General features: G+C 45.3%; 3 protein-coding genes across 7 annotated transcripts in view; 2 read left to right on the top strand and 1 right to left on the bottom strand.

Annotated features, from left to right (window-relative positions):
* Positions 1-12,417, bottom strand: part of LRRC3C (leucine rich repeat containing 3C) — a 42,077-nt gene extending 29,660 nt beyond the window's left edge. The window contains exons 1-4 of one of the 2 annotated variants that reach the window (XR_012481205.1): positions 12,330-12,417; positions 7,449-7,545; positions 6,640-6,698; positions 2,553-2,833 (exon numbers count right to left, since the gene is read on the bottom strand). The gene's annotated coding sequence lies outside the window, so the exon portion shown is untranslated. Of the gene's footprint in view, positions 1-2,552; positions 2,834-6,639; positions 6,699-7,448; positions 7,546-12,329 lie in introns of those variants that run through there. The other variant, XM_074261409.1, reaches the window with a different exon arrangement.
* On the top strand, positions 575-10,348 carry ORMDL3 (ORMDL sphingolipid biosynthesis regulator 3). Of its 3 annotated transcripts, none has more exons than XM_074261411.1 (4): positions 575-739; positions 7,110-7,307; positions 8,071-8,222; positions 8,663-10,348. In XM_074261411.1, the coding sequence occupies exons 2-4, from the start codon at positions 7,134-7,136 to the stop codon at positions 8,796-8,798; spliced, it is 462 nt and encodes a 153-aa protein (XP_074117512.1). In that variant the 5' UTR covers positions 575-739; positions 7,110-7,133; the 3' UTR covers positions 8,799-10,348. The 3 variants fall into 3 exon arrangements, with proteins under 3 accessions (XP_074117512.1, XP_074117514.1, XP_074117515.1); XM_074261413.1 differs by having other exon boundaries at positions 585-744; XM_074261414.1 differs by lacking the exon at positions 575-739 and adding an exon at positions 1,840-2,019.
* Positions 10,447-26,197, top strand: GSDMB (gasdermin B). Of its 2 annotated transcripts, XM_074261407.1 has the most exons (12): positions 10,447-11,872; positions 12,665-12,868; positions 14,042-14,284; positions 16,830-17,007; positions 17,722-17,881; positions 18,055-18,154; positions 18,730-18,768; positions 22,003-22,026; positions 23,268-23,440; positions 23,544-23,676; positions 25,309-25,382; positions 25,779-26,197. In XM_074261407.1, the coding sequence occupies exons 3-12, from the start codon at positions 14,056-14,058 to the stop codon at positions 25,980-25,982; spliced, it is 1,314 nt and encodes a 437-aa protein (XP_074117508.1). In that variant the 5' UTR covers positions 10,447-11,872; positions 12,665-12,868; positions 14,042-14,055; the 3' UTR covers positions 25,983-26,197. The 2 variants fall into 2 exon arrangements, with proteins under 2 accessions (XP_074117508.1, XP_074117509.1); XM_074261408.1 differs by lacking the exon at positions 22,003-22,026 and having other exon boundaries at positions 18,730-18,780.
* Positions 26,198-26,828: the final 631 nt, after the last annotated feature.

The raw sequence follows: 26,828 nt of genomic DNA, 5'->3' as shown, positions 1-26,828 counted from the left end.
TGGATTGCGACCCCAGATTGTCTGCATGGAGGAGATTCAGGCTCTTCGTCAGGTTTGGGACTGTGGCAGATCTTGTTTATATGATCCGAACCTTTCATCTCACACGTGAGGAAATGGGGAGAGTGACTTGTGCAGGGTCACATGGGCACCCAGGACCCCAGACTCCTCTGTTCCACTTTAGTTATTTAGTCTCCTTTACTAGTCTATTATTTTTGTGATCTTGGACAATCATCCCACCTGCCTAGGTCTTGATTTTCATGGAGAGAATACTATCAGAGGATGAGTTGAAGCAATACCATGTAAAATGCACTGGGGGGAGAAAGGCATTTTTCTTGGGTTTATTTAGGTTCTACGTCTCGAGAGAGGGAGGTTTCAACGTTGGCGTAAAAGAACCTGCGGTTCCGGAGGCAGATCTCCAGGTGAGGGTGGCTGGGGGCGGGGGGGAGAGGGAGGGGCAGAGGGCGAGAAAGAGAGAATTTCTACTGGGTTAAGTGTGATTTCGTGGAGAGGCTGCCTGGTAGGATGGAGAACTACAACTCCCAGGAGGCCACGGGCCAGGCGCCTTCCGGTGACGTCACAGGAGTCGCGGGCAGCTGACGCGCCAAACTCTGCCAGCGGGGTTGCCTGCTGTCGCTCTTACTGCTGTCGCCGCAGGTAGTTACTACTGTTCCAAGAAGACTCGGTTCCCGGCCACCTCCAGCCCGCCGCCCTGGGCTCCTCGACCGTCTGGCCCTGAGTGGTAAGGTGAAGCTGGGTAGGGGCTGGAGGGGGCTGGAAGGCTGGGGTGCCTGGGGTCCGGGTTGGGGGGAACAGAACCTCAGCTCAAAGATGGGGCACTATATGTGTGCGCATGTTCAAGTTGGGGGGGTCTGGCTAAAAGGGGTTCGGAGGAGGGGAGCCCAAGTGGGAATTCGGGGGGGGGTGTGCGCATGTGCAACAGGGGGGTCAAAAGGGGAGAGTCAGAGGAGGGGTGTGCGCATGTGCAAAGAGGGTCAAGAGGGGGGCTGCCAGGGAGGGTTGGGGGAGTGAAAGCTCTGCTATGTAAAGGGAATAATAAAAAATGGGGAGGGGTGTGTGCGCATGTGTAAGAGGTCAGGAATGGGGCATGTATGTGTAAAGCGAGGTCAGAAAAGAAGGATGGGGGTGAGGGATGAGGAAGGGGCATATGTTATATGTGAGATCAGAGCGGGGCGTGCCCTCTTGTAAAAGGGGTCAGAGGGCGTGGGGGGCGTGGACATGGGGGGTCGGGAGAGTCGGCCAGGAAATGTGCGCATGTGTAAGAGGCAGGAGGGGGGCGTGTGTATGTGTAAATCGAGGGGGGAGAAGAGGAGTGGGGGATGCTGTGTGTCTGACGGGCTTAGCCGAGGGCATCGGGGAAGGCGCGGTGCGGGGTTGTGTGTCTCGCGGGCTTGAGATGGAGAGGATGGGGAAGGAGGTTGTGGATTACGTGCAGGGGCCTGAGGAGGGGGCGTTGTCCAGGTGTAGGCCTCGTTGATATGTTTGTGAGGGCTCGGCCCGGGGGAGAGGGGCTAGCGGAGGCATGCTTTTGAGGGGTCACTAGAATGGACGTATGCTTGGCCCCAGGTGATTAGGAAGCCGTGTATTGGGGAAGAGCGAAGAGAAAGCTCTTGGGGACGGAGCGGTTTGCTCCTGTACACTTGTGACTGGAGAGAGGGAAGGGGGGGGATCACTGAATGGCGCGCGGTGCTGAGTGTATGGGGGGGTGCCCCGGCCGCAGGGTAGGGAGATGTGCCCGAAACTCGCTCGAGGCCGAGGGGAGGTAGGATGGTGGGGGGAGGGGCTCCCCGGGGTCAGGGGGAGGGCCCCAGGTAGCGTGGGCTGAGAGGGGGCGGAGTTTGGAAGGAAGCTGCGGAGTTGTCTTCGTGGTGGGGAGGTCCTAGCTCCGAAGTCCCTGTTTTTAGTTGAAAACTCCTCCTCATCCTCTCGCCCAACTCCTCCCCTACCTCTGGCTGTGTACTAAAGCAGCTGTTTCCCAGTCGGGGAGGACCGGCCTCTAAGGTGAGTGAAGGGGGAACTTGAGAGCCGGGGGCAGAGGGTAACACCGAGGGAAGGAGCAGGGCTAGTTACTTGCAGGGGGGGGGGGGCACATTGCCTCACTTCGGTGGCCAGGAAAGGATCCGGATTTTCCCCCCAAAGAGTAGTTTTAAAGGTTGCTTCTGTCTCATCTGGGATGTGGAAGCAGTGTGTGTGTGTGGGGAGAGGGCCGCAGGGCTGGGGCGATCTTGTAGGATTCCAGGCTGCAGGCATCTCTCCGGTGTCAGGTTGGTGGCCAGTGAGGAGGAGATTTGTGTTCTGGGAAGAGGGGCTTGGCAAGGGAACTGGCTAACAAAACCCTGCAGGCTGTAGTCTGGCACGGAGCGGGTTATCAAATCAAATGAAGGCGCCACGGGCGCTAGAACTTTTCCGCCCAGCCACGGGAAGGGGCAGGGGATTGTCTGCAGACTCACCGCAGGGTTCTTTTCCCCCTCACCCTTACAGACCCTCCCAGCTGCTGGTCTCTAGTAGTTGGACGACAGGAATGGGAGACGTTGTTAGACTTATTACATTTATACAGATGGTTGGGCCTTTTAACAGCAGGCCTGCACAAGGCCCTCTGGCTGTCTTGTCTGTCCGTTCCTCTGTTCGTTTTCTCCCCCGGGACTCCCGGTGGTTTCTGTTACCTACATACCACATTTGAGAATTTCATTGAATTATTCAGCCTGGATTAAACTGGGAACTGTGTAACAGCTGTGATGAGCATTATTACTGTTTTTTCTTCTTCTCCCTGCTATTAACCAGTCAGCGTGTGACTAGCTAGGAACTATGCTGAGCGCTGGAGATACAAGGAAAAAGAAAAAACTGTCATTATCCTGCAGGAGTTTATATTTTAATGAGAAAAACATGTTCTGTATAGGTGTTTATGAGATCCATACAGAGTAGAGGAAAGATCCCATAGCGGGGAAGTTGCTAGCCTCTGGGGGAACTGGGAAAGCTTTCTGTGGAAGGGGTGTTTAGAGCAAGTCTTGAAGGAAGCTCCACATATTGAGAGGTGAGAGGAGGAGGAAGAGCAGACCAGACATGGGAGAAGTAGCAGGGACAAAGGCACAGAGGTGGGAGGTGATGGCTCTTGTTTAAGGAGCAGCAATGTATGGCTGAATTGTAGAGTATATAGAAGTAATGTACAAGAAGACTGGAAAAAAGGAAAGAACCCACAGTCTGAAGAGCTCTGTGCAAAATAGAGGTATTTGCATTTGATCTTAGGGGCAATAAGAGCCCACTAGCGTGGTGGGAGTGTGGAAGGAAGAAAGAATCCGTTTTGTTCTTGAAGAAAATCATTTTGGCAGCTATGTGTGGAGGACTGGTGTATTGGAGTCTCTTCTTGAGATAGAGTATTAGGATGCTAACTAATGTAATAGTCAAAGTGGGAGGTGATGAGGGAACTGAGATGCAGCTCTGTGAATTGGTAGAAGGGAATATATGTGTGAGAGATATGGAGAGAGAAAGGAGAACCTTAGCAACTGGTTCTGCTTGTGGGGTGAGTGAGAATGAGTTGAAGATGACACTGAGATTGTGAATTTAGGTTCCTGGATAGGTGGTAATGCCATAGACAAAATAGGAGAGTTCAAAGAGGTGTAGGCTTGAGGGCGCAAAGATAATGAATTGGATTTTAGACATGGTAAGTTAAGCTTCAGGACCAGTTCTCAGATCTGCATAGAAGTGGTAATTGAACTCATGGGAGATGATGAGGTCCCCAAGTCATAGAGTGCAGAGGGAGAAGAGAAGAGAGCTCAGGATTGAGCCTCACAGTGTACCAGGTAGTGAGTATGACATTGATGAACAACCAACAAAGGAGACTGAGAAGTGGTCTGGTAACCTAGAGATGAAAAAACCATCCAGAGAAGGTGGTTTCTCTTGATCTTGATCTTAAAGCCTTAAGCTTTAATCAGAGAAGGATTAGGTGCCATTAGACTTGGCTAGTGAGATCTTTGGTAATTTCAAAGAGAGCCTTTTCAGTGGAATGATGAGATTGAAATCCTGAAGGTTTGTTTAGAAGAGAGTAAGAGAGGAGAGCCAGTGCACATACTGAATGTAGATGGCTTTTTCAAGGAGTTTAACTGAAAAAGAAAAGATTCTTAAAATCATAGCTGGCAGAAATGGTTGGATTGAGAGTCGAATTTTTTTTAAGGACTCAAGGAACTTATGTGTTTTGTAAGCAGCAGGGATGAAGTTAGTGGGGAGAGAAGGAAGATTGGAGAGAATAAGGAATGGCGAAAAGGGGGAATAATTTCAGGTGTTTATGTAAAAATCTTGGCTGGGGGCATCTTTAAAGAAACTGAAGAAAAGGATGATGGTGGTTCTGAGGGCTTGGGCTCAAGAATGATTCTTAGCCCCATCTTAAAGAATCCTGGGAGCTCTGATATTCCTGTCATTTCCTCCAGGGGTGTGATGATTTTTCTGGACTTGTGGTATTATTGGAGTCCCAGAGTAGACTGTCTTCTTTTTGTCATTAGAACTTGATGGCCCCTTCCTTCCCAATAACTGAAGGAGGTTTCATTTTATTCTCCATAATACTTAGGGTCCTAGAATCCTAGGGACCAGATAGTGAGTAAGATGGATCACAGTCAGAACTCTAAGGGTAACAGGAATTAGGGAGTCCCCAAGTACTGGTTCTTATGAATCACACTGCCCCAGAAGTACCTTGTCTGGGGAGTAACATACACCTTCACCTCTGTTACATCCTCTTATTCCCATGCCTGAGCCAGTAAACAACTGAGCTACCTAGAGTTTCCTAGCTTCTTGTGTTCTTGTTTGGCTTAATTACTAGGTTTAATAGGCTCTAGTGATTAATCCCAGTGGAAACTTAACCTATCTAGGTTTCACTCTGGGGCAAAATTTCCTTGGACTTTGTAACCCTATGTGGGTTTGTGTTTGTTACAGAGAATGAAAGTTTCTCTTGATCTTAAAGCCTTAAACCTGGGAAAGTGAGTTGTGTGTTGGGAGAAGGTTAGCCCTAAATGTCTTAGGAAATTTAGAGACTGGGACTAAGCTATCTGGCTGTTGACATTGTGGGAACTCTGGGCAAAGGTGGACTGTTTCCTAGAACTGATCAGCTCATTTGGATGAAGAAATAGGAAAAGTTCGCTCTTAGACTTGTGTGGTTGGGGTGATGTTCTTTGGCGGCACCTTCTTCATCCCCTTAGGTCTTCAAGAGATATGAGACCATCGCTCTAGGAAAAGCCTTTAAGCACCCCTAAGATCTTAAATGGGTCATGTCAGCGCCTCCCTTCTTGAGCAATCAGTAAAGGCTCCTTTAGTCAGAGGGGAGATATTATCTGCTTCCCTCCTTGACCAGGATGCTAGGGTCATCAGGGAAACAAGAACAGCTAAACTGGGGACAAGAGAACTTCCCTTGGAGACTTTGTCAAACAGAAAACAGATGACAGGTTCTATGAGGTGAATCAGGGTCTGTGGGAAAAGGGTCAGGGTAATGGAAGAAGTTCCCCAGTTGAGAACTGGCAAAGGGTAGAACCTGAGGGGAAGGGTCCTGGCACAGGGTGGAACACTCTGAGTAAGACCAAAGGGAAGGCTAAGGCCCATAGATCAGAGTTAGGAGGTGCTCAAAGAGGGCCACAGGCTAGGAAAGTCATCTCAGTAACATATGTGTGTCTCAGCATGCTTTATTGATCCCATGTTTAATACTTTAAACATGTTTTTAAAATTTTTTAAAGAGGATCTTCCTTTTGTCCTTGGCTCTTAACCCCTTAACCTTGGCTTAAGAAAGTAGGCTGCCTGCCCACTTCTGAATGCATTGACTCTTGATTTTTTTTCCAATTCCTGTGCCTGGGAATGAATGGCCTGGATAGTAGGAGAACTTGGGCTTTCACAGGTGGGCTCTCACTAATGGTGTGAAAAGATGCTACCTTGTTCTAATAGGGGTGGTAGTAGAAAAGGGAGGAAGTATCAGAGGTACAGCTTTGTGCTCTTGACCTGTGCTAGCTCCAGGTACAGAAAAAAGTTGGGTGGATACTGGCCAGGAAGCTCCCTTTTGTGTGTATTTGGGATCAGGAAGGTTGGCAGCAGTAATGATGGTGCCGTGTCTGTCTGAGGCTTGGCCCTGGGGTTGGTGGCATCCGGAGAACTTCTTTAAAGGGAGATTGGCATATCTAGGTGGGCTGCCCAGTACCTCTCCCCATCCAGGAGCCCATGGGGTGGAGAGGCAGTTGCAGAAATTGTCTTTGCTTGCTAATCTCTTAAACCAACACTGACCTTTTGTGGTAGGAGCAGCCTGCATTTATCAGTTTGGGGAATGGCTTGTGGAGAAGTTACTAACAAGGGACACTTCTGCTGCTGGCCCTTACATGGTCCCATCCTCCCCCTCTTCCTTCTGATCCTGTATCCCCTGAGGTGGGACTTGGGATGGGGAGGAAAAGAAAGGAGGCCCAGGCTGTTGCTGAGATATCGGGGCAACCTTGAAGTTGGGGTTCCTGTTGTGCTGCCATCAGAGGTGGGAATTAGAGGAAAAGGGGAGATTCTTTAAGAGTGTTCTTGGCCCTCTGCTAAGGGTAATTTCTTTCTGTGTTTTTTGGAGGAAAGGATTATTTCCATTCTGATTTGGGGGGGAGGGGCTACAACAACTACCGGGAATAGGTTTTCCTCTGTAGGTTCCTGTTGAATTCTATTCCAGATTCCTCTTCTGCCTGTGGGGAGAGATCAGAAGACCTAGGAATGACACTTCCAGCTGCTTCCGGCTCCCTGACTTCCCAGAGGACTTGTTCCAGTGGGGGTGGGGGGAGGGCTGAGTGGAGATAGTGTTTATCTCTACCTTGCAGTATGAAATATTGAGCTGAGTCCATATTGATTGTCTCTCCTATTCCCTCCTCAAACTTAGAAATTAACTGGATAAGAGAAAGGGACCGTTAGGCAGGGGCAGGGTAGAACCTTTTCTGCTACCTTTTTTGGGGGAGAATCTGTATCAATGGGGAATAGACTAAGGCAGAGTATTCTAGCCTCCTCTATCTCCTCAGGAGAAATTGAATCTTGTGCTGGGTGAGCCCAGAGCAAATGTCTGAGCCTGTGTCAACCTCCAAACCCCTGTGTACTGGTTTCAGAGCGGCGGCCCCAGGGGCGGCAAGATGAATGTGGGCACGGCGCACAGTGAGGTCAACCCCAATACAAGGGTGATGAACAGTCGAGGCATCTGGCTCTCGTACGTGCTGGCCATCGGGCTCCTCCACGTTGTGCTGCTCAGTATCCCTTTTGTCAGTGTCCCAGTCGTCTGGACCCTCACCAACCTCATCCACAACATGGTGAGGATCCTTCCTATGTCGTAGTTCTTAGTTCCTGACTGTACTGGTTGTACTTCCAGCCTGGCTCAGGTGTGGTGATTGTTCTAGACATGCAGATGTTCTGGCTGACTGTCATAGGGACAACCCCAAGTATTTTCTTACCTACTGCTAGACAAATGACTGGATTCTGATTTGACTCTTAGGGTAGTTGAAGTCATCTCCTTATCTCCTTATCTTTACATATCTTCTCCCTGCACAGCTGTATAAATTCCCAGGAGAGATTTTTGATTAAAAACAAGTAAATAGAGATGCTGACATAGAATAAGAAAGATACTGAATGTTTGTAACCCAGGAATCCCTAACTCTTGGCCCTACGTTGATCCCTTTCCTCCCACTGCTTTTTATCAATTGTTTTCTTGGACTGGAATCTGTGTTTGTTCTCCCTTGTTGATTCCTTCTTTTCTGACCATCCCAAACAGCCTAAATCAATAAACCAGATTTAATTTGGTATTATCTTTAGGGAACTCAAATCTCTGCTCATTTTAAAAGAGATTAGGGACAAGAACTCAACTTTCCTTAATATCACCTGTGAGAAGATGCTCCTTAGCCAGCATGAGGGAGTCCAGGGCCAGGCCATCTTCATTGGGCCTCCGGAGCTTCTGCTACTCCCCTCTCCCCTGCACTGGCAGGACTGAGCTCCTAATCCCATGGCCTTCTTCCAGATTGTGTGTGTTTCTCCCTCCTCTCTGCGGGATCTCTCTGATACAAGTTCCCTTCCTTCCAGGGCATGTACATCTTTCTACATACAGTCAAAGGAACACCCTTTGAGACACCTGACCAGGGGAAGGCACGGCTGCTTACTCACTGGGAACAGATGGACTATGGTGTACAGTTCACCGCCTCCCGCAAGTTCCTGACCATCACACCGATTGTGCTGTGAGTTCCAGGGATGGGTGCTTCATGTTACCTTAGACATGGCCAGGGTTGCTCTTCTGAATAGAAGAATGGGATATAGGTGCTCTAGGACCTGACATGGCGTAGTACCTTTTCCTTCCTGTTGCTTTAGCTCTGTGATAGGCCTTGGGAGAAAGATGGAGGGACTGGCAGAAGTTTTACTGTCCCTGGAGGAGGGCTCTTTGTTTTCTGTGCCTCAACCATTGACCTCTCATGAGATCAATTCATGAGCCAAGAGAAGGTAAGAGGGACAGTGTACTTTGAGGGGCCCCCAGTAGCCACCAGGTAGTTGAAGGTGTTGTCTTTTGTCCTCAGTAACAATTCAGAAATCCAATCACCTTTCGTTCCCCTTCCTTCTTTTCAGAGAGTGAAGGATGCAGTCATGTCAAGGGCTTATACCTCTCATTCTTTTTCCCAATTAGGTATTTCCTAACCAGCTTCTATACAAAGTACGATCAGCTCCACTTCATCCTCAACACAGTGTCTCTGATGAGTGTGCTGATTCCCAAGCTGCCTCAGCTACATGGAGTCCGGATTTTTGGGATTAATAAGTACTGAGGGCCCAGCTCTCTCCTTGCCCTGCCCTAAGGGAATCTGAGGAAATGAAGATGAAGGGGGCCTCCATGCAGGTGCCCAGAGAGTGGTGTTGAGCCTGTGGGCCTAGTTAAAGCTGTCCCTTCCCCTTATTCCCCCAGCCTGCCCCCTGTAGTCAAAACGGAGTAGCCTTTAGTGGGGTTAGAGAGGGGGGTTCTCCCCTGTTCCCCCCTCCTCTTCCAGTGGCTTTGCCCCCTTTTTGATTTTTCCTATTTGGATAGAGAATAGATGTGAGAGGGGTTGTGTGGTACTTCAGTGGGCCCACCTACTTGGGCTGAGGAGGGACAGAAGATGTTGGGAAAGTCCATCATTCACTGTAACTCTGGCAATGCACTTTAACTCTGGCAATGCACTTTAACCCCTCAGAGAGAGTGAAAATGTATGTGTGTGTGTGTGTGTGTGTGTGTGTGTGTGTGTGAGTGTGAGAGAGAGAGAGAGAGAGAGAGAGAGAGAGAGAGAAACTTATGAGTCAGTGCATGCAATTCTACCTTTCAGGACAGAATGTCTGTCTATCCACCAAGTCAAATCCATTAGGTACACAAAAGATCAAGGAAAAATTATTTAGGCATTTGGGCATGGAGAAGGTACTGTGTGAGTGGGGAAGGAATCAGGGGTAGCTTAGTCCCCCAAAGGCTCTGGCTTAGTCGAAAGTGGGGTTGGGGGCTGCGTGTGTGTGGAGGGAAGTCAGGATGGTGATGCTGGAGAGGAGCTAAAAGGCGAAGGTTACAGATGGAGGCTCTTTTTCTTGGTTCTTGAGCCAGTTTCTAGGGGAGAAGGCAAAGAGAACTTAGACTGGTGTCTGGGGCTGTAATGTTGAAGCAGAGGGACGGGTGAGCCCTCAGCAGGAGCAATGTGGTCACCAACTGATGAGGGCCTCAGGGGGTGGGGAGCCCACAGAAGCCACTCTACACTGACTTGAAACAGCACCTGGAATTGTGTGGGGGAAGAGGAGGCCCAAGCATGGCCTCTGATTCTAGTAGAAGTCCTCCCCTCCATCAGCCTCCCTTTCCTCCCCTCCCTTCTTGAATCGTTTGGACCCCAGGTCCTCATGGGCTCACAGAGTGCAGGCAGAGGTACGATGCTTTGTGGGTATGGGCTGATCAACCCCTTCTTTTTCCTTCTCTTGAGGGCATCATTTGGAGCTGGCACTCTTTGGGTGGGCATGGCCCGCCGCCCTAGAGCTTCTCTTCCTGGTAGCTAGGCCACTGAGAGGAGCAAAGAGGTGGGGCTCAGGAGGGGATGAGGGGAGGATGAGCAAGCCCAGGTGTACTTGTGCTCGAGATCCTGTGTGCTTGAGACACCTTCTGGTCCCTCCACAAAGTGTGAGGGAAGAGGGCAGATTGCTCGCTGCACCTTGTCCTCTGCGTCTTGTGCCCTTTCCCTCACAACCCTCATCCTATGTATTATAGGGAACTTTCAGCTCAAATCCTTTCTAAGACAGTGTGAATAGGATTTTTACTCCCTCTTTGTACAGTATTCTGAAAGAAGCAAATAAAAGGCAGTGTGTTCCTGTCCTCCCCTTGTTTGGTCTCTGTTCTGTGATGGGTGATTGGGCTTTGGGGTGGGGGATGGGGGGGAGCATGGGCCCTAAATTGTGTTTCCTTCTTCAGCTGTCTCTGCCCTGGGCAATGCCATCACCAGCAGAGGTGGCCCTCCCCTCAAGGGCAAACCCAGGAGCTCTCTGAGGGCAGAGCTCTCACACCAGGTGATATCTGTCTGTGTGCTGGTCCTACCCCACTGGAGAGTGTACTCAGGAGACCACCTCTTGGTGGGGGGGGAGGAGAGGTCAATGAGCTGGCATGGAGATGCCGCCTTCTCCACAGTCCAGATAACATTTCCCACTGTGACAACTCTCACCAAGCTGCACGGATTTTGTTTTTGAGAATGAAAGGAGAAGTGTGACTCCCTCCTTCTAGAGGCTGGTGTGGGTGGTCAATGGGAACGAGTGACCGGTGGTTCAGGTAGATCTGCCCAATGCCTGGTTGGATTTTCTGGTCTCCTTTCAGGGTCATTGTCCTCTTAGCTCCCTTTGCCTGTGTCTGTACCACAGTGACCCGGAGGAGGGCCATTGTGACCATAAAGAGGGTCTTCCCATAAACAGAGCTATGTGATCAGGTCTCTGCAAGGGCCGTATGACTCGAACTGTCCATGCTCTGTTTGGCCCTGTCTGTGTGGCTGAGCTGTCCTTCAGGCCTGTCCATGTCGTCCTACCCCCAAAGCCCTCTTCTAGCCGGTCCCCTCCCCCTCTTCCTGCTTTCTCTCTCCCCCCCCTCGGGAATGGCCTTCCCTTTCTTCTGATTTCCCCTTCTGAACTGATCCACCACCATAGTGATTGCCACATTGTCTTCTCCCTGTTTACCTTGGTCTTCTGCTGACCTGTGTGATTCGTTTAACATTCCAGCCATTTCACTGCTTCAGCTACCTCCTCTGACCCCCGTTTCTCTTCCACTTCAGTCCAAATGGACCAGAACTTCTTTCCCTGCTTCCTTAGACCAAGAAAAAGGGGCCAGTGATGACCTTCAGAGTCAGATCCCCTTGGGTTGTGTGTGTGTGGGGAGGAGGGTTTGAATAATTTGTTGAACTTGACAAGCATCAATAAACCACCATTTCCTTATACAAAGACTAGAAAAAAGGATCACACTTGGGACTGATAAATTATGGCTTGCCTCTTTAAAAAAGTTTGTATTTGTGGATATGCAAATATATGTATAAAGTTCAACGGTTTAGTTTCATTATGGCAACTTGATCTTTTTTCCTGAACCTTCTGTTTTCTTTTATGTACTTAAAAAAAGGTTTCAATGAGCTCCCTTTCTTCCTTATTCTTGGCATCACTATTAATAGTTCCACTCTTCCCCTCTCTTCCATTAAAAACAACAAACAGTCCTTGTATGACAGATAATCATAGTCAAGCAAAACAGGTTCACATATTGGTCGTGTCCAAAAATGTATCAGTCTCCTCCAGTCTCCTACCTCTCTGGTAGTTTGCTCCAGTTATTGGATAGTGTACTCCATCCATAAGTCCTCTGGAGTCCCAGGTGGTAAGTGCTTTTACAAGAATTCTTGTTTTACAGTTCTGCTTTTCTTTACAACAACTAGTTACTGATAGAAATTATTCTGGCTCTGCTCACTTCACTCCACATTAGATAATAGATACCTGCCCAAGTTTCTCTGAATCCCTTTGCATGCAATAATCCCTAACATCATTTATTTATTCATTTCCCAACTAATGGACATCCATTTTGTACCAGATTCCACAAATGAATCACTTGTATTTGATGGCAACATTTGTTGCTGGCATAAATATTGTGTTCTTTTATCTCCTTTTTTGGGTCTCTTTAGTGTATTAACCTCATGGTGTCCCTTTGAATTTAGAGACCTAGATAAGCCAGGATCCCTGCCCAAGTTACTTCTGCCCATACCCAACTGCTATTTTAACTTTTAAAAAAGATCATAAACTGAATAAAAATCTATATACAAAATAGGGAATTAACTTACTCATTTTAACTTTAAATACTATGATCCAATCTTCAGTCAGTCTCCATAGTCTTCTCTCTGGATGGCATTTTCCATCACAAGATTATTGGAATTGGCCTGAATCACTTAGATATTGAAAAGAGCAAAGTTGATTATTACATAATCACAGTTGATTATTACATAATCTTGCTACTGTGTACAATGTTCAATGTTCTCTTGAATCTTCTTTCTATCCCCACTCCCACTCCCCACCATCACAAATATAAAACAGAAAAATTTCCAAATGTATTACAAATAAAGTAACAAAATGAATTGGTTTTACAAAAGTCCTTTTTTCATTTTCATGATATATTTAGACCTTGGCACTTGGTCCCAAGCCAAAAAGTCTTCCTGCTCCACCCAGCTAGTGGAGGTGGAGCTTTATTTAGCCAATTGATAACCCAGGAGACTTCGTTTGTCTTTCTGGGCCTTCTGGAGACAATACTGGCCAGGATCCATTCTGGACTTTTCAGAGTGAACATATTTCTGGAGTACCACAATTGCTGGGTAGCAGCCCACTGGTAAGCTCTTGAGGGATGGTGGGATGCAGGGAGGGAACATTAGTGGGTTCAGGAATCTACCATTAGGGCCCCTCACTTGGAACTGTTAACATGCTTTCTGGTGTCCTTGGGGTCATGGAATTAGGGAAGCATCCCAGTGATTCTCAGAAATTTGACTGGAGCAGATACAAGTGGGAAGGGAGATATTGGAAGCAACTTTGGGATAGCTCACGAGGATGAGATGAGGATGCAAGGAGAAAAGTCCAATTTTGGATGGTTCAGATGTCCAGGAGAAGGAGGTGGCTAATTAGGCAAACATTTTTTAACAATGTCTTACATATTTTGTATAAGTGATTTACCCACAGTTACAACTACTAAGCATCCGAGGGAAGTTTCAAACCCAGGGCTCACCTAATTCTCAAATCCAGCCTTCTCCCCTCCACATCTCACTGAGCAATAAGCATTGGAAGCCTGTTGCAAGTTTTGGAAAGTGGCCCAGAGGAAGCAGGATTCAGGGAATTAGGAACCCTGTAGGGCAGCAGAAGAATCAAGGGTAGACTAACTGAATAGAGGGAAGGAATCCAAGAAAGGGAGAGAATGCCAAATTCCCTAAGAGGAAGGTATCCTGGAGAGCAGGAAGGACAGAGACAGCTGAGAAGAACTTCGTTTTGAATGTCTTATTATTTTATAATTGCACAAGGGGACATTTTCTAAAACTTGGAGACTTTGTAAACTTTGACCTTTAGAGATAGGAGAAAAGATCTCCATTCCTAGCTCCTTGCTTTTTTTTTTTTTTTTCCCCTTGCCATCCTTTCACTTTCTTTTCAAGAACTACTTTTATTATCATCTTTGTGGTAATGGATAGCCAAACATTTGCCAAATATTCCACGGGGACCTGTAATCCAAATTGGGAAGGAGAGGGGAAATAAGCATTTGTATAGAGCCTATTGCCCACCAAGTACAGTATTATCTCATTTGATCCTTGAAACAACCCTATACTGTTATGATTCTCATTCTACAATTGAGGAAATAGGCACACAGGATTAAGTAACTTGCCCAGAGTCACACAGCTAGTAAATGTCTGAGGCTGGATTGGAACTCGGACCTTTCTTTCCTAGCTCTTAGGGACATTTTTCTCTGGCAGTGCTGTTGCCCTGAAGCTGGTCTCTTTCAACACCCTCTATTCCCCAACAGTTCCCTCACCAACAATGCCTTCCATATTTAAGATGGTCACTGGAAAAGTGGTCCGTGAATTGAATGAGAATGGAGACCTAATTCCCATTAGGAACCTCATTGACGCGGACAAATTCCACTGTTGTTCTCTGGTGTGCAAAAAAAAGAACTTTTTCCCTTTCTTTAAACCTCACTACTGGAAGACAGGGCTTACAGTGGATGACCTTCTGGAGGCCTCTGATGAGCTAGACTGTGTCTTCACAGGTCAGTATGATGGGATGGGATGCTGAGACCAATCATCTGAGCTGAGAGCTTTGTGCTTGGCAAGGGCCTAAGACAAAAGTGAGATGGTCCCTTCTGGGGGATACAATATATAAATATAAATACAGACAAAATACCCACAAAGAAATTAGGTGGAGAGAAGGAATACAAGTAAGAGGATTAGAAAAGACCTATAGAAAGTAGGATTTGAGATGAATCTTAAAAGAAACCAGGGATTCTGAGAGGCAAAGGGAAAGAGAAGATAAATTAGAAGGGTGGGAAACAGCCAGTGGAAAGGCATGGAGATGAGACAAAAGAAGAGAAATAAAGAAGAGTGTTCCTGGGCCAAGAATTACAGCATGTGTATATTCTGATTTGAGAAAAATATGAAAATTCAAGCTCTTCCCAAAATCTGACTTGGAAATAATAATCATAGCCAACATTTCTATGGCACTTATGACATATTCTAATAAGCACTTCAATTATTCAATTCAATATTCAATTATAATTTGATTCTCACAACAACTCTGGGAAGTAGGTGATGATTTTAGAAAAGAATTCGAATTTCACCTGAACCTAAAAATCAATATTTGCACCACCCCGACATATGATTAGATAGTCTCTACTTGGAGATCTCCAGGGGCAACAAGCACATGCCCTATGCTGATGACATGTTCCACATAAAAACATCTCTAATTGTTTGGAAACTTTCCCTCGTATAGAACCAAAATCTGTCTCTACAACATGTACCTAATTTGTGGTTCTGTCTTTTGGGACCAAGCAGAGCAAGGTTACTTCTTTCATAAGATTAGACTTCAAATGCCCTTTCAGTCAAGTCTTCTCTGGGCCAAACTTTCCCCAAATTTCTTCAAATGATCCTCATATGGCATAACATTTCTAGTCCTTTCCCCCTAACTGGTCACATTTCCTGGGGCACAACCCAATTTATCAATATCTTTTCCAAAATGGAATGACCTGGACTGAATATAATATAGTCTGACCAGGATAGGATACAGCTAAGCTATTATCTCATGCTTTGGACACTGTGCCTTTTTTTAATGCAGGCTAAGATTGCATCTATTTTTGAGGGGCTGCTGTGTTATGCTGTTGACTCCTACTCGAGTGAGTCAACAATCCACTAAAATCCCCAGATTGTTTTCATGGAAACTTTGTCTAGCTGAGCTGGTAATAATGGAACTGATTTTTCATATCTAAATGTGGAACATTACTTAACTGTAAATATTATTTAATTTAATTATTTAGATTCAGAGCAGTGTTCTGGCCTGCTGAGATCAAAACAAAAAGACTCTTTTGAGGAAAGGAGTAGGTGAAGATATCAGTGTGAAAATTATTGTATTCTTCATTTGACAAAAAGAATTCATGTTAAAATAGCTCTATAACATATTTTAAAATGCTTATATATATATTTATCTCCCAACTCATCTGGTCACAGTCGTTTTAAAGCCATCCTTCACATGTTTGCTAAGAAAGCCTACAAGGCACATATCTAATCATGTTACTCCTTTACCTGAAACCCTTTGGTGATTGCCTATAGCCAACAAGAAAATTCAAATGCCCAGCATTGAAGGCTATCCACAATTTGGCTCAAACCAACCATCTTTCTCCCTTTTTTTCCTCCTCCCTCTCTTCCTCCTTTCCTTTCCTTCCTTCCTCTCTTCTTTTCCCTTTATCCCTCTTTCCCTCCCTTCTAAAGATGGATAGCGATTTTTCATCATGAGTCCTTTGGAACTGTCTTGGATTGTATTAAGAATAGCCAAGTCTTTCATAGTTGATCATCATTACAACATTACTATTATTGAGCACAATGATCACCGGGTTCTTCTCACTTCACTTTGCATCACTTCCTATAGATCTTGCCATATTTTTCTGAAACCAGCTACTAAGTCATTTCTTAAAGCACAGTACGACTCTAACACAATCATATGCCTCAGCCTGTTTAGCCATTGATTGCAACCTCTCAATTTTCGATTCTTTGCCACCGCAAAAAGAACTGCTATAAATATTTTTGTGCATATAGATCTTTTTTTCTCCTTTCATCTCTTTGGGATACAGCTCTAGGAGTGGTATTGCTAGATCAGAGAGTATGCACAGTTAAACCAACCATTTCAGCCTCATTTAACACCATCCCCCTTAACACGGACTATCTTTTATCCAAGTTGGACTTCTAGTTCAATCAAACTCAAAAAAAGTATTCTTTCTCTCCATGTCTGGAATTCTCTCCTTCATCTGTCATTCAAGTCCTTACCTTCAGTGCTTGACTCAAAGACCATTTGGTTCCTTCTAGCCTATGAACTGACTGTGTGACTATTTAGGAGTCACTAGTTTCTCTCCCTCATCCCCACCCCCAACCTCCAGGATACCTGGAGGAAGTAAGAAGGGAACCTAGTGGTAAATTTCCTTGGGAAAGTAGGATTGTGGACAAAACAGGACATTTCAATTGGTCTTCCAAGAAAAGGATAAGGGTTATCTCTTGTTTTCTCTATTATCTTTGCCTTCTCTTCCCCCCCCCCCTTTTTTTTTTCACCAGAGGTGGCAGAAAAAAAGAATTCTAGAATTAAGGACAATGTGAAAATGAAGATGAAAACTGAAATGAATATACCCCATGTTACATCTGTAAATGGGGAAGTTGACTTCTCTACAATGTTAGAGTTAAAGTTAAAGTTCTGGGAGATTTCCCAGGAAGGAAAGGAATCTTTGTCCCAAAGGTAAGGCTGTACCTTTGGGAAGGGGAAAGGGAGAAGCTGTTTTGGCTGGCAGGGTGTTCAGAAGGCTCTGCAGATTGTGTCCTGGCTGCCCATCCCCATTCTCTCCATAAGATCTTTTTTTTTTTTTTTTTTTTTTTTCCTCCATAAGATCTTTATTCAGCTTCCTCTGTAGGAGAAGTGCTATAAAGAGCACGACTTGAAGAGACAATAAATTTCACTGGGAATAACTACTAGCCATATCTCAGGGGAGCCCAAATGATTTAGGGGTACAAAACTTCCAGCTGGGAAAACAGTTGCAGAGCCTGCAACATCATTCCAAGTGTTCAAACTGAAATTGTAAAAGGCTCTTGCTTCTTGGGAAGGGATTGGGAAGCCCATTCCACTTTTCTTCTGTCTGGCTCTTTCGGAGTGGGTCAGGCTGGTTCTAGATTATAACCCAAATCTGGAGCTGCTCCAGAAATGACTTAGTTGCCACCAATGTCCTAGAAACCCTCAGATTGCCTTGCTCTCCTAATTAGACCTCTACCATCCTGGGCTCCTCTGCCTTCTGGATTAGCCTGGACCTAAAGGAGACTCTCAATGGGGACCTTGGTAATCCTTCTCAAAAGCTAAATTAGTTCCTAGGATAAGTGGCTTCCCAGGAGAGCATGACACAAGGAGCAATCTGAGGAGGAGCTTCCTCAGCCTCCACTGCCTAATTGTCTCATTCTCCAGGAAGCTGAAAAAAGAGATGCCTTCCCTAGTGGAAGCATTGAAGAAAAGAGGAGAAAATCTGTATATGGTGATAGAAACGGTGGAGTTGGCGGAGGAACAAAATGTAGAGAGAAAATACTTCGTGGACACTTCATTCAAATCTCTAATAATGAAAATAGAGGTTAGAACCCTGGAGGAGGTGGGATGGAGTGAGGGAGGAGGAGAACTGGCTCAGATCATGGGCCTCCAGGAAGCTGCAGCCCTTGCCATGCTGTCCTGCCTTCCATCTGCTCTGGGCAAACATTGCCCAGGCGGCCTTGGCTGCCTCCCTTTTATTTCCACATCTTGTCTCAGGGCAGTGTGGATGTGAGTATCAGCAGTGCAGTCACCATCCCTTCTAAGAGTGTCCTTGCCTGCAGAATTAACCTGCTGGTCTTCGAGGAGAAGCATTGCCGTAAGTAGAGGGCCTCCAGACTGCCCAGAGGCCAGAGCTTTTTGAGGCAGGACGGTTGTACATGGTGGGGATCAGAGAGGAGGAAAGAAAGAGAAAGGCTTTTAGGGTTTGGGTGGGATTCTGAGATGGCACCCACACATTCCCAGTGGCCACTTTGGGACTTAGCCCAACCTTTCAATAGAAAGCTAGAAATGGACCTTCTAGGGGAAGGAAGTTCTGAGGAAACCATCCCCTTCCAATCTCCCATTGAGAAGCAGCCATAGGAAAATCTAAGTTCAAATCCTACCCTAGATCCTTAGCTGTGACCCCAGGCAAATCATTTAACTGTGATGAGACTTAGTTTTTTCATCAGCACTATGAATCACAGGGTCATAATTTATATTTGATTGCCCGTTCTCTCCTCCATTAGATTGTGAGTTCCTTAAGGAGAGGGTTTATTTTTTGCTTCTTTGTATCCCCAGCACTTAGCACGATATCTGGCACATAGAAGGTACTTAATAAGTGTTTATTGATTAATTGATCACAAAAATCAATGTGTCACCAATAGGAACTATTCTTGTTTTCTTCTTCTCTAGGAATTTCTCATTTTGATGATAAAAATTCCTTCTCTCCAGGTAAGTGCACATGTGGATAGCTTCTTTCTACCTCTCTGCCCCCTTTCCTAGAAAGCCTAGTCCTGTCTGAGCCTCTGATTCTGTTGAGCATTTCCAGGTTGGAATAGCCTTTGAATGGAGGGGGAATGAGTTACCTTTTGGGAGTAAAGTTTAGTTCTCCCCACCATGGCTGTCTCTGTCCTTTCTGAGAACAGGAAGAAAGGCCCTGGGATAGGGTGTCAGAGTGGATGGGTGGGAAAAGCCAGTCACAGGTTGGATTGTAGTGGAAAGGACAGTCTAGGAGTCAAAAGCCCTGAGTTTTAGCTCCATTACACTCAATTTTTTTTCTCTATAGTAGGAATTAAGTATATGGCAATAAATAAGGGATATGGCAAAGCTGAATTTTCCCAGGTCATTAGATTTAAAGGGTTTTTCTGATGTTAAAGAAAAGCTCTGGGTTTTAGTTTCATACATGACTTTTAATCAACTCTGTGACATGGGAGAAGTCAGTTCTTCCATCTGAGTCTGTCTAGGTTTCTTTATTTTTAAAATGAGGGAAGTCCTTTGATCTCTCTGGAAATCCATGAGTCTATGGTTCCAAGCTGGGGCAGAAGGAGTGAACCGCTCCGGTATACCCAGAAAGGCCCAACAGGAAGTCACAGAAGTGGTTAGGGTTCAGGTTCTGCTCAGCCCAAATTGAAAGCTTCTCACAACACAAGAATCAGGACTGCAGTGGTCCTCAAACTTCTTAAATAGGGGGCCAGTTCACTGTCCCTCAGACTGTTGGAGGGCCAGACTATAGTAAAAACAAAAACTCACTCTGTTTCCGACCCTCAGCCCATTTGCCTTAACCCAGCAGCCGCATAAAAGTCCTCAGCAGCTGCATCTGGCCCGAGGGCTGTTACTTGAGAACCCCTGTGAGGCTCCAGTTGCCATTCTGACCTTCAGTACCGATATGGCCTTGGGCCAGATTTTCCTTATCTGGGTTGGACGTTACCTCTGGGCAATGGATCCACCAATTGTGGGGCAGAGATAAGATGGCTGTTGTGGCTGGAAGAGCACAAGGCTTTTGTTTGTTTGTATTTTTTTGGTTTGTTTTGTTTGTTTGTTTTTGCTGAGGGTCTAGTAACTTGTTCTGTGTCACATAGCTAGGAAGTGGAGCACTAGGTTTTGGATTCAAAGCCCAGCTTCTCTACTTGTTGCCTGTGTGGGCTGTGGTTCCCCCTTAAAATTGGAGGATCTCTAAGTTCTCTTTCCAACTCTATGTCTCATGATTCCATAAAGTACTATGCAAATTTGTGGTTTTTCAGACATTTTACAATTGTCTGACTCTTTGTGACCCCATTTTTATGTTTGTTTTGCAAAATGCTGAAGAGATTTGCCGTTTCCTTTTCTAACTTATTTTACAGATGAGGAAGCTGAGGCAAGCAGGGTTGAGTGATTTGCCCGTATCACACAGCTGATCTATGTCTGAGGCCAGATTTGAACGAAGGAAGGGAATCTTCCCGATTCCAAGCCCAGTGCTTGGGCCAACTGGACACCTTGCTATGCAAACACAACATATTATTTATAGGCAATATTTAGCTAAACTTGTGAACTTTCCCTCAATAACCATCTGTGAAGATCAGATACTCTCTGGAAATGGGGACTGCTGAGAATGTGTGCAAAGGGCTCAGAGACGAAGCCAAAGGCAGAGCCTCATGGAGCCAGAAAGAGAGCTTCATTTTGTAATTGGTTAGAGGGAAAGGTCACTGGGTGGTACAGTGGATAGAACTGTAACTCTAGAGTCAGGAGGACCTGAGTTCAGATCTAGTCTCATATACTAGCTGTATGACCCTGGCCAAGTCACTTAATCCTGATTGCCTTCGTTTTGTCATCTGTATAAAAGGTTCCTGAGATCCTATAATTACCTTGAGAGCCCCTGGGGAAGGAGGAACATGGGGCCCCTTCCTTAGAACCCAGACCTAGATCACAGACCACAGACAGGGTTTGTCACTCACAGTCTTGCACAGTGGTCTAATGAAGACATTGCCAAAAGGACAGTGACCCACAAAGAGCAAGTACACATTGGTTAAGTGCCTCCTGCATACTGCATATGTCAGGTATACAAGAGTTTCAGCTGAAGGAACTATGTATGGGTGTTCACTTAATCCCTAGGGATTTTGATTTCCTTATCTGTAAAGAATAAGAGGGTTGGAGTCTGCCTCTTGGGTTTCTTCCAGTTCTAAATTTATGTCCAGTGATAAGTCAAGCAATCAAAGAGCTGGTGAGGGCCCCAAGAAGAAAGCTGCATGAGAGTCTCAGGAAAGGGGCAGGAAGGAGACAAGAAGCAGGGAATGGTGTTAGCTGTTTTGTGCAAGAGGGATTAGTTTAGTTTCTGTATCTTCAGAGAGCTGAACACACAAGCAGGAGTGGGAGTTTGAAATGCACCAAAATAAATGGAAAAATAGGGAAAACTAAAATAAAACAAAACAACTTTCTAATAATTAGGGCCATCCTAGAGTGGACGGGGCTTCCTCCAAGGTGGTGGGTTCCTTCTCATCAGAGATCTTCAAGCAGAGACTGAACAAAGAGATCTGTCTTATTGGATAGAGTGGGGTTGGATTCCTTTCAGGGAGGGAAGATCCCTGGACAACTCAAAATCTCTGGGATTGCATCACTGAGGGAATGATGAAGCTTGGCTAATATAATACAAAAAAAAAAAAAAAATAGAATAAAGTTACTGTGTACAAAAATTAAGGTAGATAGATTTTAGGTAAGAGTTAGTCCCAACTGCTGATGTTTTTGTTTGTTCTTCATTCTTGAAGAAGACATGACATCAGTATCAGGAAGCGTGCTATGGCATGCAGATGAATTGGATTTGAGGGAGGGAGGGCTGTGCAAGGTCACTTGCCTCACCTTCACCTCCAAAGCCATGTGAGGCCAGTGGTCAGATAGCGATTAGGACGACTAGAGAAGACTTTGGATGAAGGGGGAGACCTTTAAGCTAAGGTCTTCAATAGGATTTGGTCTGACTGAGGCAACACCTCAGTCATTTATTTCATAATTTAGCTAGGTAAGAAATGAGGCAAAGAATCTCCTCTTTCACCTAACCCCCCCCCTCAAAAAAATTTAAATATATATAAAAAACTGGAAGGGGAAGACCCTCAGAGTTGCTGCCCAAAGCATAAAGTCCTGCTATCAGTCCTAAATGTTACACATCTTATTCACTGTGGTCATTGTTCTTTTTTTTTTTTTTTTTTTTTTTAATTACAGAAAGTGATAGTGGCCAGAGATCAGGTAAGAACTAAGTCCTCCAGCCACTGAAGGAAGATGGACTTCCAATCTTGATGGACTATCAGTGATCCTGCAATCTGGGGCTGGGGCAGAAAGTCTGAGATCAATAGCCCACCCATCCCCACTGGTGTGGTTCTTCTTGGAGACTCCAACATCCCCTTCGTGTGCGCTCAAAACCAAGAGGGGCAGAGCTTTCTCATTCCTCTCCAGCAATGCTTAGCCCAAGTGGCTGGAATGGGGAGCCCAGTGGAACACGGACCAGTTGCAATGGAGTGTTGGATAGAAGGAGGGGAAATTGTCAGAGTTCTAAGGCCATCCCAAAAGTGGGGAGGGAGCCCTTTACACCTGGATTCCTAGTGAAGGAAAATGAATTGGGGGAGGCAGCATGCTGGGGTTCTTACCCTTCATATCATGACCAAGCTGGTGAAGCTTATGGACTCCTCAAAATATTTTAAAATTCGCTCATTAATATGAAGGAGTAACTAGCTGGAGTGTGGATAGAGCACTGGTCCTGGAAATCAGGAGGCCCTGAGTTCAAATATGATCTCAAACACTAGACACTAAGCCATATGACCTTGGGCAAGTCACTTAACCCCAATTGCCTCAGCCCCCCCCTCTCCCCCCCCCCCCCCCCCCGCAAAAAAAAATCACTGAATTGTGACATATAATTAGCTCCATTGGCAATCCAATGTATCTTATTATTTTGACGAAGCAGTTGGGGATAAGTGACTTGCCCAGAGTCATATGGCTTAGTAAATGTCTAGTGTTTGAGATCATATTTGAACTCAGGGCCTCCTGATTTCCAGGACCAATGTTAAGATCACATTTTAACTCAGATCATCCTGACTTCAGGGCTGGTGCTCTATCCACTGCACCACCTAGCTGCCCTCATTTTTTTTTTTTTTTAATCAAAAAAGTTCACGGACTCCAAGTGAAGAACACTGGTAGTTGTGTCTCAGTGAGGGCATTCAATTTGGAGGCAGGAAAATCTAGATTGGAATCTTGCCTCAGACACTTGGTGTGTGTTCTGTATAAATTGTTCTCAGCTATAAAAAGAGGGGGTTGGGCAAAGCTTCTCATGCCCTTCTGGACTCTGAATCTATGATCTGATGATAAATCAAGCAATCGAAGGGCCGGAGAGAAAATCCTCTGGCAGGGCCCCAAAACAAAGCTGCATGAGGGGCTTAAGAAAGGACGGGGTAGGCTGGGCAACGCAAGCTGTTCCTTGGCCCTTTTCTTTCCAGCAAGGCAGACTGAGGAATGGCCTGAACCCCTAGAGAGCTTCAGTGATCTGCAGGAGAAGGTGAAGAACTTGATCTGGGCCCTCCAAGACCTGACAGAAATGCAGCGGAAGGCTGTGCTGGACTTCCTTGCCAGGCTTCTGCAGGAGGAGGCACTGGGGGAGGTGGAGGGAAAGGTGAGAGGTCCCTCCTTACCCACCGCAGGCTAACAGGATGAGGGGTGAGCAGGGATCACAGGGGGATGCCCTCGGTTTCTCTCAACCTTCCCTTGGTCCCTAGGTGTCTATGGCCCTTTTCACAGAAGAGCTAAGACACCCTGAGAACCCTCTCCTGAGAGTCTTGTTTGATGCCTCTGGGAGCTCCATGCAAAACCAGGCTGAGGGCATCCTGGATTTCCTTGAGGTACTAGCAGGTGAGAAAAGGGCTGGGGCAATATCCTGGAGGCAGGAGTGGGGTGAGGGGTAGGGGGAAGGAGAGGGAGGTAAAGGAGAGTGTTTATGTGGGGGCAATTAAGTGGAACTTATTGTTCCTTCCACCGAATCTTTGAGTAAACTGTCATTTCACAGACAAAGGTGAAGGGTGCCCCTTCTGTCTTTCCCCTTGGCTGATCTCCTGGAGGCAGACACCTCCCACTACCCAGCAGAGGCATCTTATGGTACATTTGGTAGAACTTTGTATGGGGAATCAGGAGAACTTGATTTTGAATTCTGTCTCAAATGTTTACTATTTGGGTGATCTTGGACAAGTCAGTGAATCTCTCTCAGCCTCAGTTTCCTCATTTGTAAAATGGGAATAATAATAGCCTTTACCTTGTAACAGTCTACACCTTACCTTATGGTTGTCGTGAAGATCAAGTTGCAAACCCCAAAATATTATATGTTATTTTTTCAGCCATATCCAAAGACCTGGGGTTTTCTTTTTTCTTTCTTTTCTTTTGTTTTTATTAAAGCTTTTTCTTTTCAAAACATGCATGAACAATTTTTCAACATTGACTCTTGCAAAATCTTGTGTTCCATATTTCCCTTCTTTACCCCCACCCTCTCCCCTAGATGTTAAGTAATCCAATATAGGTTAAATATGTTAAATCCAATATATATAAACATATTTATACAATTATCATGTTACACAAGAAAAATCAGATCAGAAAGGGGAAAAAATGAGAAAGAAAACAAAATGCAAGGGACCAACAACAGAGTGAGAATGCTATGTCGTGGTCCACACTCAGTTTCTACAGTCCTTTCTTTGGGTGTAGATCCTCATCACAAGACCATTGGAATTGGTTTAAATCCTCTCATTATTGAAGAAAGCCATGACCATCAGAATTGATCATCATATAATCTTCTTGTTGGATCTCTTGATCCTGATCATTTCACTCAGCATCAGTTCATGTAAGTCCCTCCAGGCTTCTCTGAAATCCTCCTGCTGGTCATTTCTTACAGAACAATAATATTCCATAACATTCATATACCATAACTTACTTAGCCATTCTCCAATTGATGGGCAACCGTTCATTTTCCAGTTTCTAGCCACTACAAAAAGGGGCTGCCACAAACATTTTGGCACATACAGGTCCCTTTCCCTTCTTTAGTATATAAGCCCAGTAGTAGCACTGCTGGATCAAAGGGAATGCACAGTTTGATAAATCTTTGGGCATAATTCCAGATTGCTCTCCAGAATGGTTGGTGTCCCAATCTGGGGTTTTCTTGGCAAAGATACTGAAGGGGTTTGCCATTTCCTTTTCTAGCTCATTTTATAGATGAGGAAACTGAGGCAAACAGGGTCAAGTGACTGTCCAGGATCACATAGCTGGTGTCTGAGGCCAGGTTTGAACTCATGAACATGAGTTGTCTTGTATTCCAAGCCCTGTGCTCTATCTGCTGAGCCACATAGCTGCTCCTAACATGTTCTGTAAATGCTACCTATTAATATTATTATCCCATTTAGCATTTCTGGGTGCCCCTCAAAAGTTCCTTTGTGTCTCTCAGTCTGGGAAGCAAAACCCACTCCCTTTTCTTTTTCATTCATACCTGCTCTCTGTTCCCAGAACTAAAAGAGGAGCAACAGAAGATACTGGCTAAGGTTGTGGAGGAAGGACTCTTGTCTGAGACAATGAAGTTGGTGAGAAAGTCCTGGCCTCCTTGGGAAAGAGCTCTGGGGCTGGGGTTGGGGAGGAAGGGTGTGGGAAAAGAGCTGCTTTTTCAAATGAGAAAGGGGCACCTCAGCTAAATCAGAGGGAGGGAGAAATCAGGACACAGCCGCTCTTGGCTGCGTCTGCCACTGGAGTGGGTAGATGTGATGTATGAGGGATTCTTGTACGGGTACAGATTAGATTAGGGGCCTCCAAGATTTTAGGGAGCTGAGAAAATGCAGAAAAAGGGCTGAGGAAAAGATAGAGTTTGGTCCTGGTGTCTTTAAATCTGGTGGACATTGTAGGATTTTCAAGTTGAAAATGACTTAGAGTTGGTCATCTTCATCTATTACCTATAGATAATATAATAAATCTCTTTCTTCCAGGTGGAAGACCTCTTAAAGCAGTCAGAAACATTCCCTCTGAAGGCTGACTCAATTACCCACACCCTTGTGAGAATATGTGACCCAGAGTGCAAGCTAGAACAACCTGTTACCTGGGACTCAGAGACATGTCACTCACTCTGTGCCCTGTACACAGTTCTTTCTGTCCTGATGCTCTTAGCTCAAGGTCCAAATTCTGTCCTCTAATTTTGTTTCCCAGAACTCAGTAATTTAAATATTGATCAAAACAGCTTCATAGATTTTATTCCAAAGAAAAAAAAGAATGACCAGAGACATGTTGTATAATATTCTTTGTGCAATAGACTGTAAGCTCCCTTGCCTCAGAGAATCTCAGAATGGAAAAGGACTCTGGACTCTACTTAATCCAACCCATACCTACTATTAAATTGATATTAAATTGATCCTGTATCTTTTTTATTGATTCTATTTACATTTCATTGATTTTGTCCTGTAGTTGCCTAAGTCATGGTTCTTTGTCTGTCTCTGAACTTAGTTCAGAAATTCAGCTGACCTGCAATGAATCAGGTTCAGAAATCCAGTTCTCCTACTAATCACTATTCGTTTTTTGCCTCAAGGAAATCCTTGAGGGACAGGTAGATACGGAGGAGTCTGGTACACTATCTCTGATCCTGCAAATGGACTCAATCAACATTTCTTAGTCAACATAGTTAGAAAAAACCTGTAAACTTCAGCTCCTGAAAAATTCCATGATATATATTTTTTATCATGTTTAACATATATAGTATTACTTGCCATCAAGGGAAGAGGGTGAAAATTGGAACACAAGGTTTTTCAAGGGTCATTGTTGAAAAATTATCCTTGCATATGTTTTGAAAAAAATTCAATTAAAAATTCTCTGATATCTGTCTGTTATCTTTCAAGACCCACAAACTAATCTGGTACATTTTCATGAGATATAATGTCCCTCTTATTATTAACTCCTTCTTAGGAACCAGGGGATCTGCTATCCCTCTTCCACTGCTATCCCACTTTCCATTCCATCAATGGCTCAAGATGTAGATGGGTCCTATA

The sequence above is a fragment of the Sminthopsis crassicaudata genome, chromosome 4, assembly GCF_048593235.1.
Source record: "Sminthopsis crassicaudata isolate SCR6 chromosome 4, ASM4859323v1, whole genome shotgun sequence".
NCBI lineage: Eukaryota > Metazoa > Chordata > Mammalia > Dasyuromorphia > Dasyuridae > Sminthopsis > Sminthopsis crassicaudata.
Note: the sequence above shows the minus strand (reverse complement) of the source record. Positions and strands in the feature narration are given on the sequence as shown.